Raw genomic sequence first — 12,764 nt, 5'->3', positions numbered from 1 at the left:
GAGAAGACAAATTACAGAGTGGGAGAGAAAATATTTGCAAACTGCATATTTGACAAAAGTCTAGTGTCTAGACTATATAAGGAACTTCCAAACCTTAACAATTAAAAACAAACAATCCAATTAGAAAATGAAAAAAAGACACTGAGAGACATCTCACTGAAAACGATATAAAGGTGGAAAATAAACACAAAAGATGTTCAGCATCGTTAACGATTAGAGACATACAAATTAAAACCACAGTGGATGGGCTTCCCTGATGGCACAGTGGTTAAGAATCCGCCTGCCAATGCAGGGGACACCGGTTCGAGCCCTGGTCCGGGAAGATCCCACATGCCGCAGAGCAACTAAGCCCGTACGCCACACCTGCGCTCTAGAGCCTGCACTGTAGAGCCTGCGTGCCACAACTACTGAAGCCCACGCGCCTAGAGCCTGTGCGCCGCAACAAGAGAAACTGCCGCGGTGAGAGGTCTGCACACCTCAACGAAGAGTAGCCCCCACTTGACGCAACTAAAGAAAGCCCACGCACAGCAACGAAGACCCACCACAGCCAAAAATAAATGAATGAATGAGTGAAAAAACACAGTGGAGGTATTATTACACACCTGTCAGGATGTGTAAATAAAATGAAAAATATTGACGACATCAAATGCTGATGAGGATGTGGAGAAACTGGATCGCTCATGTTTTGCTGGTGGGGATTTAAAATAGTACAACCGCCCTGAAAAAGTTTGGCAGCTTCCTAAAAATATTAAACATGTAACGACCGTACAACCCAGAAATTATACTCCATGGCTTTTTTTTCCCCCAGAGACATGAAAATGTATGTCCACACAAAAACTTGCACACTAACGTTTGTAGCAACATTATTCATAATAGCCAAGAACTGGAAACAACCCACATGTCCTTCATCAGGCAAACAGTTAAACTATAGTCCATCCATAGCATGGCATAATACTCTGCAATATAAAAGGAGCTAAATATTGATACATGAAGACACCTGGATGAATATGAGAATTATGCTAAGTGAAAAAAACCCTAAAAGGTCACAAACTATATGGTTTTATTTATGTAACATTCTTGAAATGACAACATTATAGAAATAGAGAGCATATTAGTGGCTGCCAAGTATTAAGGAAGGGAGTCAAGTGAGCAGTGGGTATGGCTTTAAAAAGGCAAGAGGAGGAATCTATGTAGTGATGGAAATGTTTTGTATCTTGATTATCAATGTATATATCCTGGTTGTCATATTTTGATATAGTTTTGCAAGATATTACTATTGAGGAAAACTGGTAACACTCTGGATCTCTCTGTATTGTATTATTTCTTAGTTGCATGTGAATCTATTATAAGCATCTCAAAATTGTAATATATATATAACTAAAAAAAAAAAAAAGCACAGGCCTCTAACTGGATTTGGCCTACAGACCATAGTGTGCCAACTTCTGGCTTAAGTGATTTGGTCACTTTCTACGTCTCACCCCTTGCCTTGTGCCAACATTGCTTCCCCCTGTCTCACAGAGCTTCAGCTGCATTGGCTTCCTCTGTTTCATGGACAGCCAACACTGTTCCTGCCTCAGGACTTTCATACGTGCTGTTCCTTCTTGGATAACTCTTCCCACTTATACTCACCTGGGAGATTCCACTTATTATTCAGGCTTAGTTCAAGTGCTCAATGTATGCCTCCTTTATCCCCGTTCACTTTTGATCATGTTGCACTTTTGTTGTACCTCTTTACTCTATGAAATAATCATTTTACTTCTTGTTAATTATTTGTCTTCTCCCTAGAATTTAAGCCCCATGAGAGCAGGGTCTTGCTTGTCTTCTTTACTCCTGCATGTCCAGCACCCAGCATCTTTGCTTAGCACTGAGTAGATGTTCAATATACATTTGTTAAATGGTCCAAAGAAGGACTCATATGGATGAGAAAGAAAAGATAAACGGATAGTGCCAGTTAGGTTTTATGGGAGGGAATGGGTTCATTCATTTATCATTTGTTCCACTTACCCATTCATTTATCCTTCATTTATTGAGTGCCTATTGTGTGCCAGGTTCTGAGCCAGATTCTTGGTTTTTTTTGTTTGTTTGTTTGTTTTTTGCGGTACGCAGGCCTCTTACTTGTGGCCTCTCTCGTTGCGGAGCACAGGCTCCAGATGCGCAGGCTCAGCGGCCATGGCTCACGGGCCCAGCCGCTCCGCGGCATGTGGGATCTTCCCGGACCGGGGCACAAACCCGCGTCCCCCGCATCGGCAGGCGGACTCTCAACCACTGTGCCACCAGGGAAGCCCCAGAGCCAGATTCTTTAGGTTGTTTTCTCATAGGGTCACCAGAAATGCCTCCCAGAGAGGCATTCTTATTTCCGTCTTACAGATGAGAAGCCTGAGGCTGTCTTTGAGGTGAAGCACTTGCCTAGATGCTCAGTGTCAAAGGCCTGTGTGCAATTCAAGACTAACATCAGTCCTACTGGTCCCGTCTTCAAGGTGTTGCCTCCATTTAAGGAAGAAAAGCTGAGGCCCAATTAGGTTCAAGGTCACCGGGCAGGTGAGTGGTGTACCTGAGAAGAGTTCTGATCTTCCTCTCTCTAGTACACCAGAATCTCCGTTTTGCCCCAATGACATTCATCTCTTTCCTCTAAGAAGATATCCCCGACCCAAACCTGCCTACCCCAATATTCCCCAATCACATTTGCAGAATTTCCATTTTCCATTCAAGTTATACTGTGCCTCTTCGTGTTTGCTTTGTAACCAGTGCTCTGGCTGACAGATATATGTATTTCTCATTTCTCAAACTAGATCCTAAGCTTCTTAATCATACCCAGAACGGCAGCTACCATTTGCCAAACACTGTGCGAAGCACTTGTTACATTTATCTCACTGTATTAGTTATCTTTTGCTGTGTAACAGATTATCCCCAAATTGGGCATCTTAAAACAAAAAGCATTTATTATCTCACACCATTTTTTTTTTTTTTGCGGTACGCGGGCCTCTCACTGTTGTGGTCTCTCCCGTTGCGGAGCACAGGCTCCGGACGCGCAGGCTCAGCGGCCATGGCTCACGGGCCCAGCCGCTCCGCGGCACGTGGGATCATCCCGGACCGGGGCACGAACCCATGTCCCCTGCATCGGCAGGCGGACTCTCAACCACTGCGCCACCAGGGAAGACCCTCACACCATTTTTAAGGATTAGAAATTTAGTAGTGGCTTAGCAAACTGGGTGGTTTAAGAAAATAGAAATGTATTTTCTCAAGGTTCTGGAGGCCAGAAATCTGAAATCAAGATTGTCAACAGGGTCTTCCTCCCTCAAAGGGCTCCAGGGGAGAAAGCATCCTTGTCTCTCCAGCTTCTGGTGGCTGCAGCACTTGGTGACTTGTGGCCACATCGCCCCAATCTGCGCTCTATCCCCACGTGGTCCTTTGCATGTGTGTAATCTCTCTGTGCCTCTTTTTTATAAGGACATTTGTGACAGCATTTAGAGCCACCTAGATAGATAATCCCCATTAATCTCCTCATCTCAAGAGCTTTAATATAATTACATCTGCAAAATAACGTTACCATAGAAGGTAACATTCACAGGTTCCGAGGGTTAAGATGGGGACGTATCTTTGGGAGCCATTATTAGCCCTGCCACACCACCTCATAGGTTTGCCATAAGGATTAACTATGTTAAATTAGATACAGTGTTTAGATTATGCCTGGAATATAGAACATATTGTTTTAAAGAATAAAAGTGGTAGGGAATCAGTGGGGGGTGGAAAGAACTGTGAGTAATACCCCGCCCCAGATATCTCCTGTTACCTGGTGAGAAGGTCAGCCCTTCCTTCCAGCACTCACCCCTACATCTCTGCAGACAGATGACCCAGCCCCAGGTACCAGCACACAGCTCCCAATGACCCCATGACTAGGTGCCTTTCTGTCTGACAGTGAATGTTCTGAGACAAGCAGGGGCCTCCTCTAAGCTTGTATTAATATGTACAGCACTTCACTCCCATAGAAAATTGATATTTCTTTTTAAGCACAAAATGTAGCCAGTTTTATAACCTTTCTGCAGCTTGACAAAGGCCATTTATAACCAACTCTCTCTGTCACCCTTCCTGGCGCCAGTCTCAAATGTCTTGAAGAACTCTCTCGTGCATCTGTAATTATGAATTCTTCTTAGGCAAAATTTAATTTCTAAGAGAGATGACCTTTTTCGGTTATTGTGGTTTTTGTAAATTAATTTTGGGGTGTGTGTTTTGTTATTGATGTTGTTCAGGATGACGGCTTGGGGAGGGGACGAGGGAGCTGGTTGGGAGGAGAGGAAGGTTGGGAGGGCGTTTTAATCAGCGATGTCCAGTGATAGATGAGGAGGGCCGGGCTCTGGGTGTTAATCTTGGTGGACAGGAAATGTCAGCAGGGTGACTGAAATTAAAACCTAGTACCTCATTTTCTCTCCCAAACGCAGGAGAATTGGAACTTCTTCTCCGTCTGCTGGACTGGAGATGAGCTCAGCCTCATCAAATGATGGGAAACTAAATTAAATAACTAGGTGGTTCTACCGAGGGTATAAGAGCTTCCGTTTACGGAGCACTTAGCAGGTACACCCTTAGCTGGGCACACCAGAAGAGCATTCGACTGAGGTCACTCAAGGTTGGAATTGTTGAGCTTTTAAGGGACCAGAGGGCTACCCGTTTGGTTACCTGGAGGAAAGTTCACATGGCCTGGCAGAGGGTTTGATACCATCTGCAGAGGACCTTGGCTGTCAGCTTTAGGAAGATTCGCTTTGTTGTTGTTTAGAATTCATTTATTTACTTAAGCTGGGGAGTGATGCTACTTAGAAATGTCACTCTGGAGACCATTAGGAGGATGGTATACAGCAGGCCAGACTGCAGGCCAGCAGACTGTGTAGGAGGCCTTTGTGAAGATGCAGGAGTCTCATTTAGGACTTCAGGTACCAGGATGGAGAAGAGGTGACACATTCAAGACAGGAAGGAAGAGAACTCACATTTGATGAGTACCAAATTTCATGCCAAATTCTGAAGTAAGTTATGCAGCCCCTGTGGTCCAGCTTAAGCTTGACAACAAATCCACAGATGCAGGTGCTAGGCTCCTTTAACAGATAAGGAAGTTGAAGCTCAGAGAGGGTGAGTAACCTGCCCCAGATCACACAGGGAGAAGGGGAAGATCTGGAACTTAAACTCATATTGGTAAAAGCTCTTTAAAATATATCTGGCCGCCTCCCATGGTGACCCTATTGGACAATAATAATAAACACAATAATGATGATGATCCCAGCAGTATTAGTATTCATAGCAGCTCACTTTTGCTGTATGGTTGCCGTATGAGCCACAGAGTTCTAAGTACTTTGCACACACTATCTCCCTTCATTCTCATAATTTTACAAGATAGATATCGACAAAAGCTCCATTTTACAGGTGGGCACACTGAGGTTCAGAGAGGTAAAGGAATTTATCCAAGGCCACACAGCTATTAGGTGGTCAAATGAGACTTTGAACCTGTCTCTACAGTCCCGACACCTGCCCCTTTTCAGAAGGTGGGGGGAGAGGGCGTGATGAGACCCTCCACTTCTTCAGCTGTAACCACCCTGTTGCTGTCTCTCTGAGCAGTGCCCTGAGGAGCTGAGGCCCATGAAGGACGGCTCCGGCTGCTATGATCACTCCAAAGGCATCGACTGCTCCGATGGCTTCAACGGTGGCTGCGAGCAGCTGTGCCTGCAGCAAACACTGCCTTTGCCCTACGATGCCACCTCCAGCACCATCTTCATGTTCTGCGGGTGAGTCTCTGTCCCCGAGGCCCGGCCTCTCCCTTCACAGCAGTGGGAGGGATGCAGGAAAAAGATCAGGAACTACAGCCTGGCCCAGCTGGGACTGACCTTCAATGAAATGGCCTTTCTGCCTCTGCTCTTTCAGCCCAAGAGGAAAAAGGCAACAATATAACCTTTGGTTGGGGATTGAAAAGAAGAATGGAAGAAGAAAAATAAATAATTGATTAGTGGTTATGACAAATGGAATCCTTGCTCAGGCTACATCCTAGGGTCAGGATTTTTTTCTGCAAAAGTCTCTTGCCCCTTCTGCATCACCCTGTAGCCACGGTCAGTGTATTTTGGAGACAAAAGCAGGCACCGTGAAGGTGTCCCTGAGAAACCAGCAGGTGTGGTGCTTAAGAACATGGGCTTAGCCTGGGCTTTCAACTTTATTTCTGCAGGGATTAAGCAGTGCCAAGTTCAGAGGTTACCCCCTCTTTGTCCTAATGCCCCTATCAATAATGATAATTAATTGGGGGAGCTGAGGTGGAAAAGAAACAATGCAGGCAAAGCTCAAAGTTCTCGCTCATGCTAAGAAATCAGCTGAGTTTTAAACTTAGTATGAGACTGAAAGAGGGGGTCACGTTAGGACCAACTTGCTGGGCGACCTGGGACAAGTCACTGTCCCTCTCTGGGCTGCAGTTTGACGACTTGTGAAATGAGATCTTCGGACAACTACGCCTAATAGTTGTTCCAATTTATCTTGTTCTCCTTGTTGAAAAAGTCTGCAGTGGGAGTTACCTCTGCCATGGAGAGCTTCTAGCATAGCATTTGGTCCTCAGCAGTCACTCAAGAAAATGGCAGCCTTTTTTCTTCTCTTCATTCCCTTTCTGATGATGTCTCCATATTAGAAAATTTGCTCATTTTTTGACATTCTGTGACTCAGAAAAATAATTCTTTGCTTGGGCAAGATGGTTGGTCATTGAAGGGTGCTCAGTGCTTTACTAAGGTAGAAAAGCAGAATAAAGTGTAAACAAACTTTTCAGTCCTACGTATTACGAAAGAGGAGGTGGGGGAATGTGTATGGGTTTAATCTCAGTTTAACAGAAAATTAACTTTACCTGCATGGTTCTAGTCCATGGGGTCTGGTTTTCCTTCTGGGGCTTATTTCAGGGTCTCCCCACCCCAGCCCCAGTTACACTGGGTGCTGCAGGCGCCCTTGAGCAGTTGTTAAAGCAACTTGCCGGAGGCCCTAGATATGTATCAGTCAGATAAATAAGAAATAAAGTATTGTATGCAGACGTGAACTTATAGGGTCTCTCCTCAGTTTAAGTGACTGCAGGGCAGTGTTGAGTAAATTATGCGTGGGCTTAAATCTGAGACTTGAATAGTAAATCAGCTGTGTTCTTATCATTGTTATTGCACTTGGGGGGAGAAGTGTCCTTCTGTTGCAAATTATAGTAACAGCAGGGGCAACCGCAGTAATGGATTTTTACTTAGAAACTGTCACCACCGTTCATCCCTAGCCCACTGCAGCAGTCCAGGGGAATCAGTAGACTTGGGTTCTAATCCTAACTCTACCTCTAACTTTCTCTTAAACATCAGGCAGCTCTCAGGACCCCTGAACTTCAATTTCTCCATCTCTAAAATTTTAATAATAATATCTACATTAACATACTGATGTTTGTGAAGATTGCAAAGTACATTTATTACTCCGTTCAGGTTAAGTAATGTGCCCAGGGTCACACGGCTGGTAATGTAGCTTACCACCTCGCTGTGTGACCTTAAGCAGGGTACTTAACATCTCTATGCCTCAGTTTTCTCATCTGTAGAAAAGATGATAATAGCATCTCTCTATAGAGTTGCTATGAGGATTAAATGCATTACATTAATTACATCACAGTTTACACTAATATTTCTAAAGTCCTTTGGAACGGTGCCCTGCACTAGTGTGTATTTGTTAAATAAAATAGCTAAAGTGAGTGATAGTAATGACAACAGCCCTCCACTTGCTCAGTGACCTGAGGTGCTCAACCTCTTAGTTTCCGGGTCTGTGAGACACGGACAAACTAACCTTCCCTACCCAGAAAGGTCTCTTAAAGTTTTAAGTTAGACTGAATTGGGAGAGGGTGCTATGAGCTGTTGAAGCTCGTCCAAATGCTGATAAACAGGACAAGAAAACGAGAGTAAAACTCAGGTCTCCTTAAACCAGCTGCAATGTCAACATGCTTTGAAAATTGTCTATTAAGGATGCAAATGAGAAGTTAGCCACACTTGTTAGAAGCACTGTAAACAAAACCATTAGCAGGTACTTGTGTGAAAGTTGGTCTAGAGAAGTGGCAGGCTACTGAATTAAACAAGGAAAACAAACCCTCCTCCAGGGGACTTTGTCGACTTGCTCAGAGCTCTGTGCCTTTTCTGAGAGTTTCCTGGGTAGCACAGGTTTAATAAACCTATCTGCAGGCAGGTTAATAATAGCAGCTAACACTTATTAAGCACTTCCTACATGCCATGACTGTGCCAAGTACTTTGATGACATTAGCCCGTTGAATTCTCATACCAACTCTACAAGGGAGGTACTAGTATTATGATCTCGATTTACTGTCAAGAAAAGCAGGCACAGAGGGGCTCAGTGCCTTGCTCAAGGTCACACAGCTAAATAAATAGGGGCGTCGAGATAGAAACCCAGTCCACGGGGCTCCAGTATTAGTCAAAACAGATCTGCTATCACTCCTGGCCTCTGGCCACTCCCGGCCATGTGGTTTTGAGCAAATCACTAAACATCTCTGAGACTCTTGTTTCATGTAGAATCAGATGTGATTGCAGCAGCATTGTGAGGGTTAATTGAAATCACGTGTGCATAGAGGCCAGCACGTGTAAGCACTCGCTGAATGGTAGCTGTAATTAGTCTGATAGGTATAAAGCCATCTCATTTAACCCTCCAATGACTGAATTGTATGTCCTGTTTCCTGTTCTATCTCCAGCACATTAGAACAGTATCTGACACGTAGTAGGTGCTCAATTAATAATTGTGAAATTAAGCTCCTCAATTGACACGGCTAAGGAAGTTGTTCGCAGTCTGGCCTTCAGCTGTATTTCCAGTTACGTCCCTATTCCTCAATTAGGCATCTTGGCTTCAGCTTCTGGAGTGTTCAGCATTGTTTCCTCTGCTTCTCCTCCTCTCTTCCCCCCACTACCCCCCATTTGTCCGTGGCCCTTTAGCTTGAATGCTCTGTTTCATCTTCAAGTCTTGGTATAGATCTTAACCTTCTTCAGCCAGTCTTCTCTGAGTCCCAAGAGAAGTCCAAAAGTGAGATGTGTAGTTACTGTGGAGCTGGGTATATAATGCCTTGACCTTTCAAATGGATACCATTTAAATGTTGGCTTAATATTTATCAAATCTTAATATTTATAGGAAAGACTGTTTTTCTTGTCTTATATTAGTTTTTTGTTTGTTTGTTTTTTCTTTTCTACCCATAGGGCCTTCTTACCAGGGAAGGGCCATTGACATTTTGTCTCCAATTCTAATTTATCCCAGTGAAATCTTGACACCTCTTGCAGACTGGACCTCTGGCTGGCTGTTCTGGTTGTCAGCCCTAGTCAGGTCAAGTTCCTCAAAACTGAGTAAAGCATCCTTTCTCTGGAGTCACACAGCCCCCCACCCCATGCTTCTCACTGTCGCAGCCTCACTGCTATGTTGACTTACCTGCTTTCCTGTCTGGTCCCTGTCACACTGCAAACTCCTCATGAGCAGGGACTAGGTCTTAATCACCTGTGTGTCCCCATTGTCACTGCTTGCCCAAGGACTTTTTCGAAGCCATAACTGTCGAATTAAAGAATTCATCCACCTAAGATTTGCTGCCCCAACTCTATGCCTGGTCTTTTGTGGGGTGATAAGAATGCAAAGAAGCATTGAGTACAAGTCCTTGCCCACCAGGGGCAAAGTGGACTCTGGGGACAGGTGTTTGAGCCTCACTTGGTCCTGATTGATGTTGATAGACTACAGGTAACAGTATGATAAAAGAAGCAGGTGGATTTGAGATAGGTTGAAAAGGTCATTGTATACTAAGATGAAACATTTAGAATGAATCTTATGGGTGAGAAAGCATTTCTTCTCTCCAAGACCTACACAAGTTACCTAGCAACCAAGTTTGTTTCATTTGTACATGTGTTTACAGCATATACCGCGCATTCTTCCAGAAGAAGTTAATATTATCCACATGAATCCAACCTATAAAAAATGGATAATATAAAGATATGACAGGACGGATCAGAGCCATTTGTAAGGAGAGAAAGGGAAAGGGAGAAAATGGCTTCAGGAGCCTGAAATGGGAGAATTACTCAATGTGAGATAAATTTAGCGCTGTCTTGGCAACCAAAGTAAGCAGAAAAAAAGTGGTGGATTATAGAATTGTCCTTGCTTGAGAAAAGGAAGTTTGCAGTTTTGGGGTTTTTGCTTTGCTTTGTTTTGTTTTCCAGAGGATATACTCCTTTTCCTGACATAATTTGCTGAGAGATATTTCCTATATATACCTATATAAGAAGTAGTGAACAATGCCATCAACAGTTTTGAAGTTTCAGTCTTTCTCACATCATTTAGAGGAGAAAACTGAGGCCCAGAAGGGTCTCACAGCCAGTGAGGAGGTGAAATTGGGATAGGAGATGTCCCAGGCTACTGTATTCTAATCTGAATATATCGAATATACTTAAATATAATTTACTTTAAAGTGCAGTGAAAATGTATGTAAAAATATGGACTCAAAGAGCACATCCAGCCTCAATAGTCCTTGCTAGGCTATCTGTTGAATGTCATTTTTATGTGATTTTAGGAGGGAGAGGAGATAAATACATGTGTTTAATAGCATTGTTAACTGGAAGCCTCTTATTTTCATTGCCAAAGCTGAAATTGGCTCTAATAATGGAAAACACTGACCTAGAGCATGCAGACGGAGATTTTAACTTTCGTTGTCAGTAACTAGTTGCAGAGGTATGGGGGATATTCACTCACGCACTTGTTTTGGTTGTAGTTTCAAATTTTAGGCTAGGCCTGACCTCTGACCTCTCCGACTGCTGATGGAAGGATGGGGCTTACCGCTCAGAGTGGACATAGGATGTGCGCTGGCCAGCTTCTTGTCACAAAAGTACAACCTTGCACTCTCAGCTGTTTGAAACATTTGCAAGAGCTCAGGTGTGAGACATATTCACAGACAACCGATGGAAGCACGCAAAGTCCAGCCATTCATTCAGACAGGTGTTTTCATATGTGGGTCCTGTGAAACATTAGTTCCATGAGATGCTCAAAGACAGAAAAAGGGACGTTCCAGTGGTCAAGCCCACATGGAAAGTCTGCCCTCTAGAACTGTCTCTTGAAGGTTCACAGGGCACCTGAGGATAATAAAAGCTCTAAGTCCTGCAGTGCTCAAACATATCATATTTTGTTGGTTCTCAAGTGCCCAGATTTTTCCACATTTTAGCATTTTTGAAATTAGGATGTATTTTACTATCGATGGTTTGACAGAGTTTAATTAAAAAATTGTTTTTTCTTTCTTAGTGTTAGGTGAAATGCTAGTGTTTCTTATAGGTGTTGAGGGTCTTAGAGTAGATAAAATATTTTATATAATTTAGCCCAAGGTTCTCCATGGCATTCCCTTCCCTTCCCTTCCTTTTCCTCTCCTTCCTTCTTTTCTGAAGAATACTCTTGAGTATGTTACCTTCAAAATGGCTTTTCTAGAAACTCTAATTTTTTCCCTTGAGTGAAACCTGTAGACGGAGGCCACTCTGACAAGAGTTTTACTAATCTTCATGCTGGTCAATGTTGGGACAGTCCTGAGAACTTTCATGAGAAACATTAGTGGGGTCCATGTGGCTGAAGGCCTTAACTGCTAGGTCACAGAGGGCCCTGGTCCTGATTGACCCCAGAGTAGGATTTCTTACAGGTGTCAGGAACAGCAAAGCTGAGAAAACGCCTGCTTCTCTCTTGCCTTGGTGGTAGGATGCTAAGATTCATCCCTAACCTTAGTCCAAGTCCATGTGGTATGCAGTTTCTTGAGCTCTTCTTACCCTTAACTTTGCTCTATTCTTTTTTTTTTTTTTTCTGGGATTTGATTCCCTTCCCCATTAAAAAAAAAAGTTTCTAGTCTATGCATTTCATTACATAATTGTATTGATTCCATAGCCATTGAGGAATGAATGAATGAATGCGCAGGTAAATACGTGAATAAATAACTAAATACCCTGCCTTGAGAATGTGTATAAATGCCATTTCTCTTAGGCCCCAGTTTCCGTTTTTTGAAGAACAAGCAGATTGGAAGCAGTCATTTGTGCTAAAGTGGAAGGAGCCCCAGATTTGGAGGAAGAAGATCCAAGTCCAGGTCCTGGCTTTTCCAAAGCGCTCGTGTGATCTTGGTCAAGGGATTTAAAATGCCAAGCCTCAGGGTCCTTGCTGGCAATGTCAGAATGAAAGTACCCATCTCATGACATTGCTGTAAGGATTAAATAAAACATGCTCTTGGCTAAAAATGTATAAGATTTTGTGGTACGGGCTCTGAATCCCCATCCAATTCTAGTATTCTCTGTAATGTGATGGGTGTGTTCAGGGTAACACATTCACTGCCTTCAGCTAAAATGCCCAGTTTGTATCTCTGTACTTATTTTATTTTATGTTTTTCATTTTGGCATATGTATAAATATAGTTTCATGCAGATCTTGGCTGGTTTCCTGTGAGCCTACACTCTTTAGAATTTCTGTAAGAAAATCTCCCAGACGACAGAATGTTCTAAAGGAGCTGTATAATTATGTCGCATGGTACAAAAATAAGATTAAAAAAAAAATAGAAACCAACAACTAAATAGACCTTTGCATAAACCATCCTGTACCCTGAGGTGGCTTGGGGGAAGGAGTTGCTCACGTTTTAAAACTCAAAGGATCATTTGCATTTATGAGTTCTCTGTCTCTGTCTCTGTCTCTGTCTCTCTCTCTCTCTGTCTCTCTCTCTCTCTCTCTCTCTCTCTCTCTCTCTCTCTCTCTCTC

The 12,764-nt window shown here is 43.3% G+C and overlaps 1 protein-coding gene across 2 annotated transcripts in view; it reads left to right on the top strand.

The window, feature by feature from the left end:
• The window catches only part of ASTN2 (astrotactin 2), a 912,698-nt gene that overhangs the window by 579,181 nt on the left and 320,753 nt on the right, over positions 1-12,764 (top strand). For both annotated transcript variants that reach the window (XM_029202991.1, XM_029202990.1), the window contains exon 12: positions 5,599-5,765. In XM_029202991.1, coding sequence (XP_029058824.1) covers positions 5,599-5,765 — 167 coding nt within the window. The remainder of the gene's footprint in view (positions 1-5,598; positions 5,766-12,764) is intronic.

This window comes from Monodon monoceros, unplaced genomic scaffold (assembly GCF_005190385.1).
Source record: "Monodon monoceros isolate NGI ecotype Baffin Bay Population unplaced genomic scaffold, NGI_Narwhal_1 Super_Scaffold_5, whole genome shotgun sequence".
Lineage (NCBI taxonomy): Eukaryota > Metazoa > Chordata > Mammalia > Artiodactyla > Monodontidae > Monodon > Monodon monoceros.
Note: the sequence above shows the minus strand (reverse complement) of the source record. Positions and strands in the feature narration are given on the sequence as shown.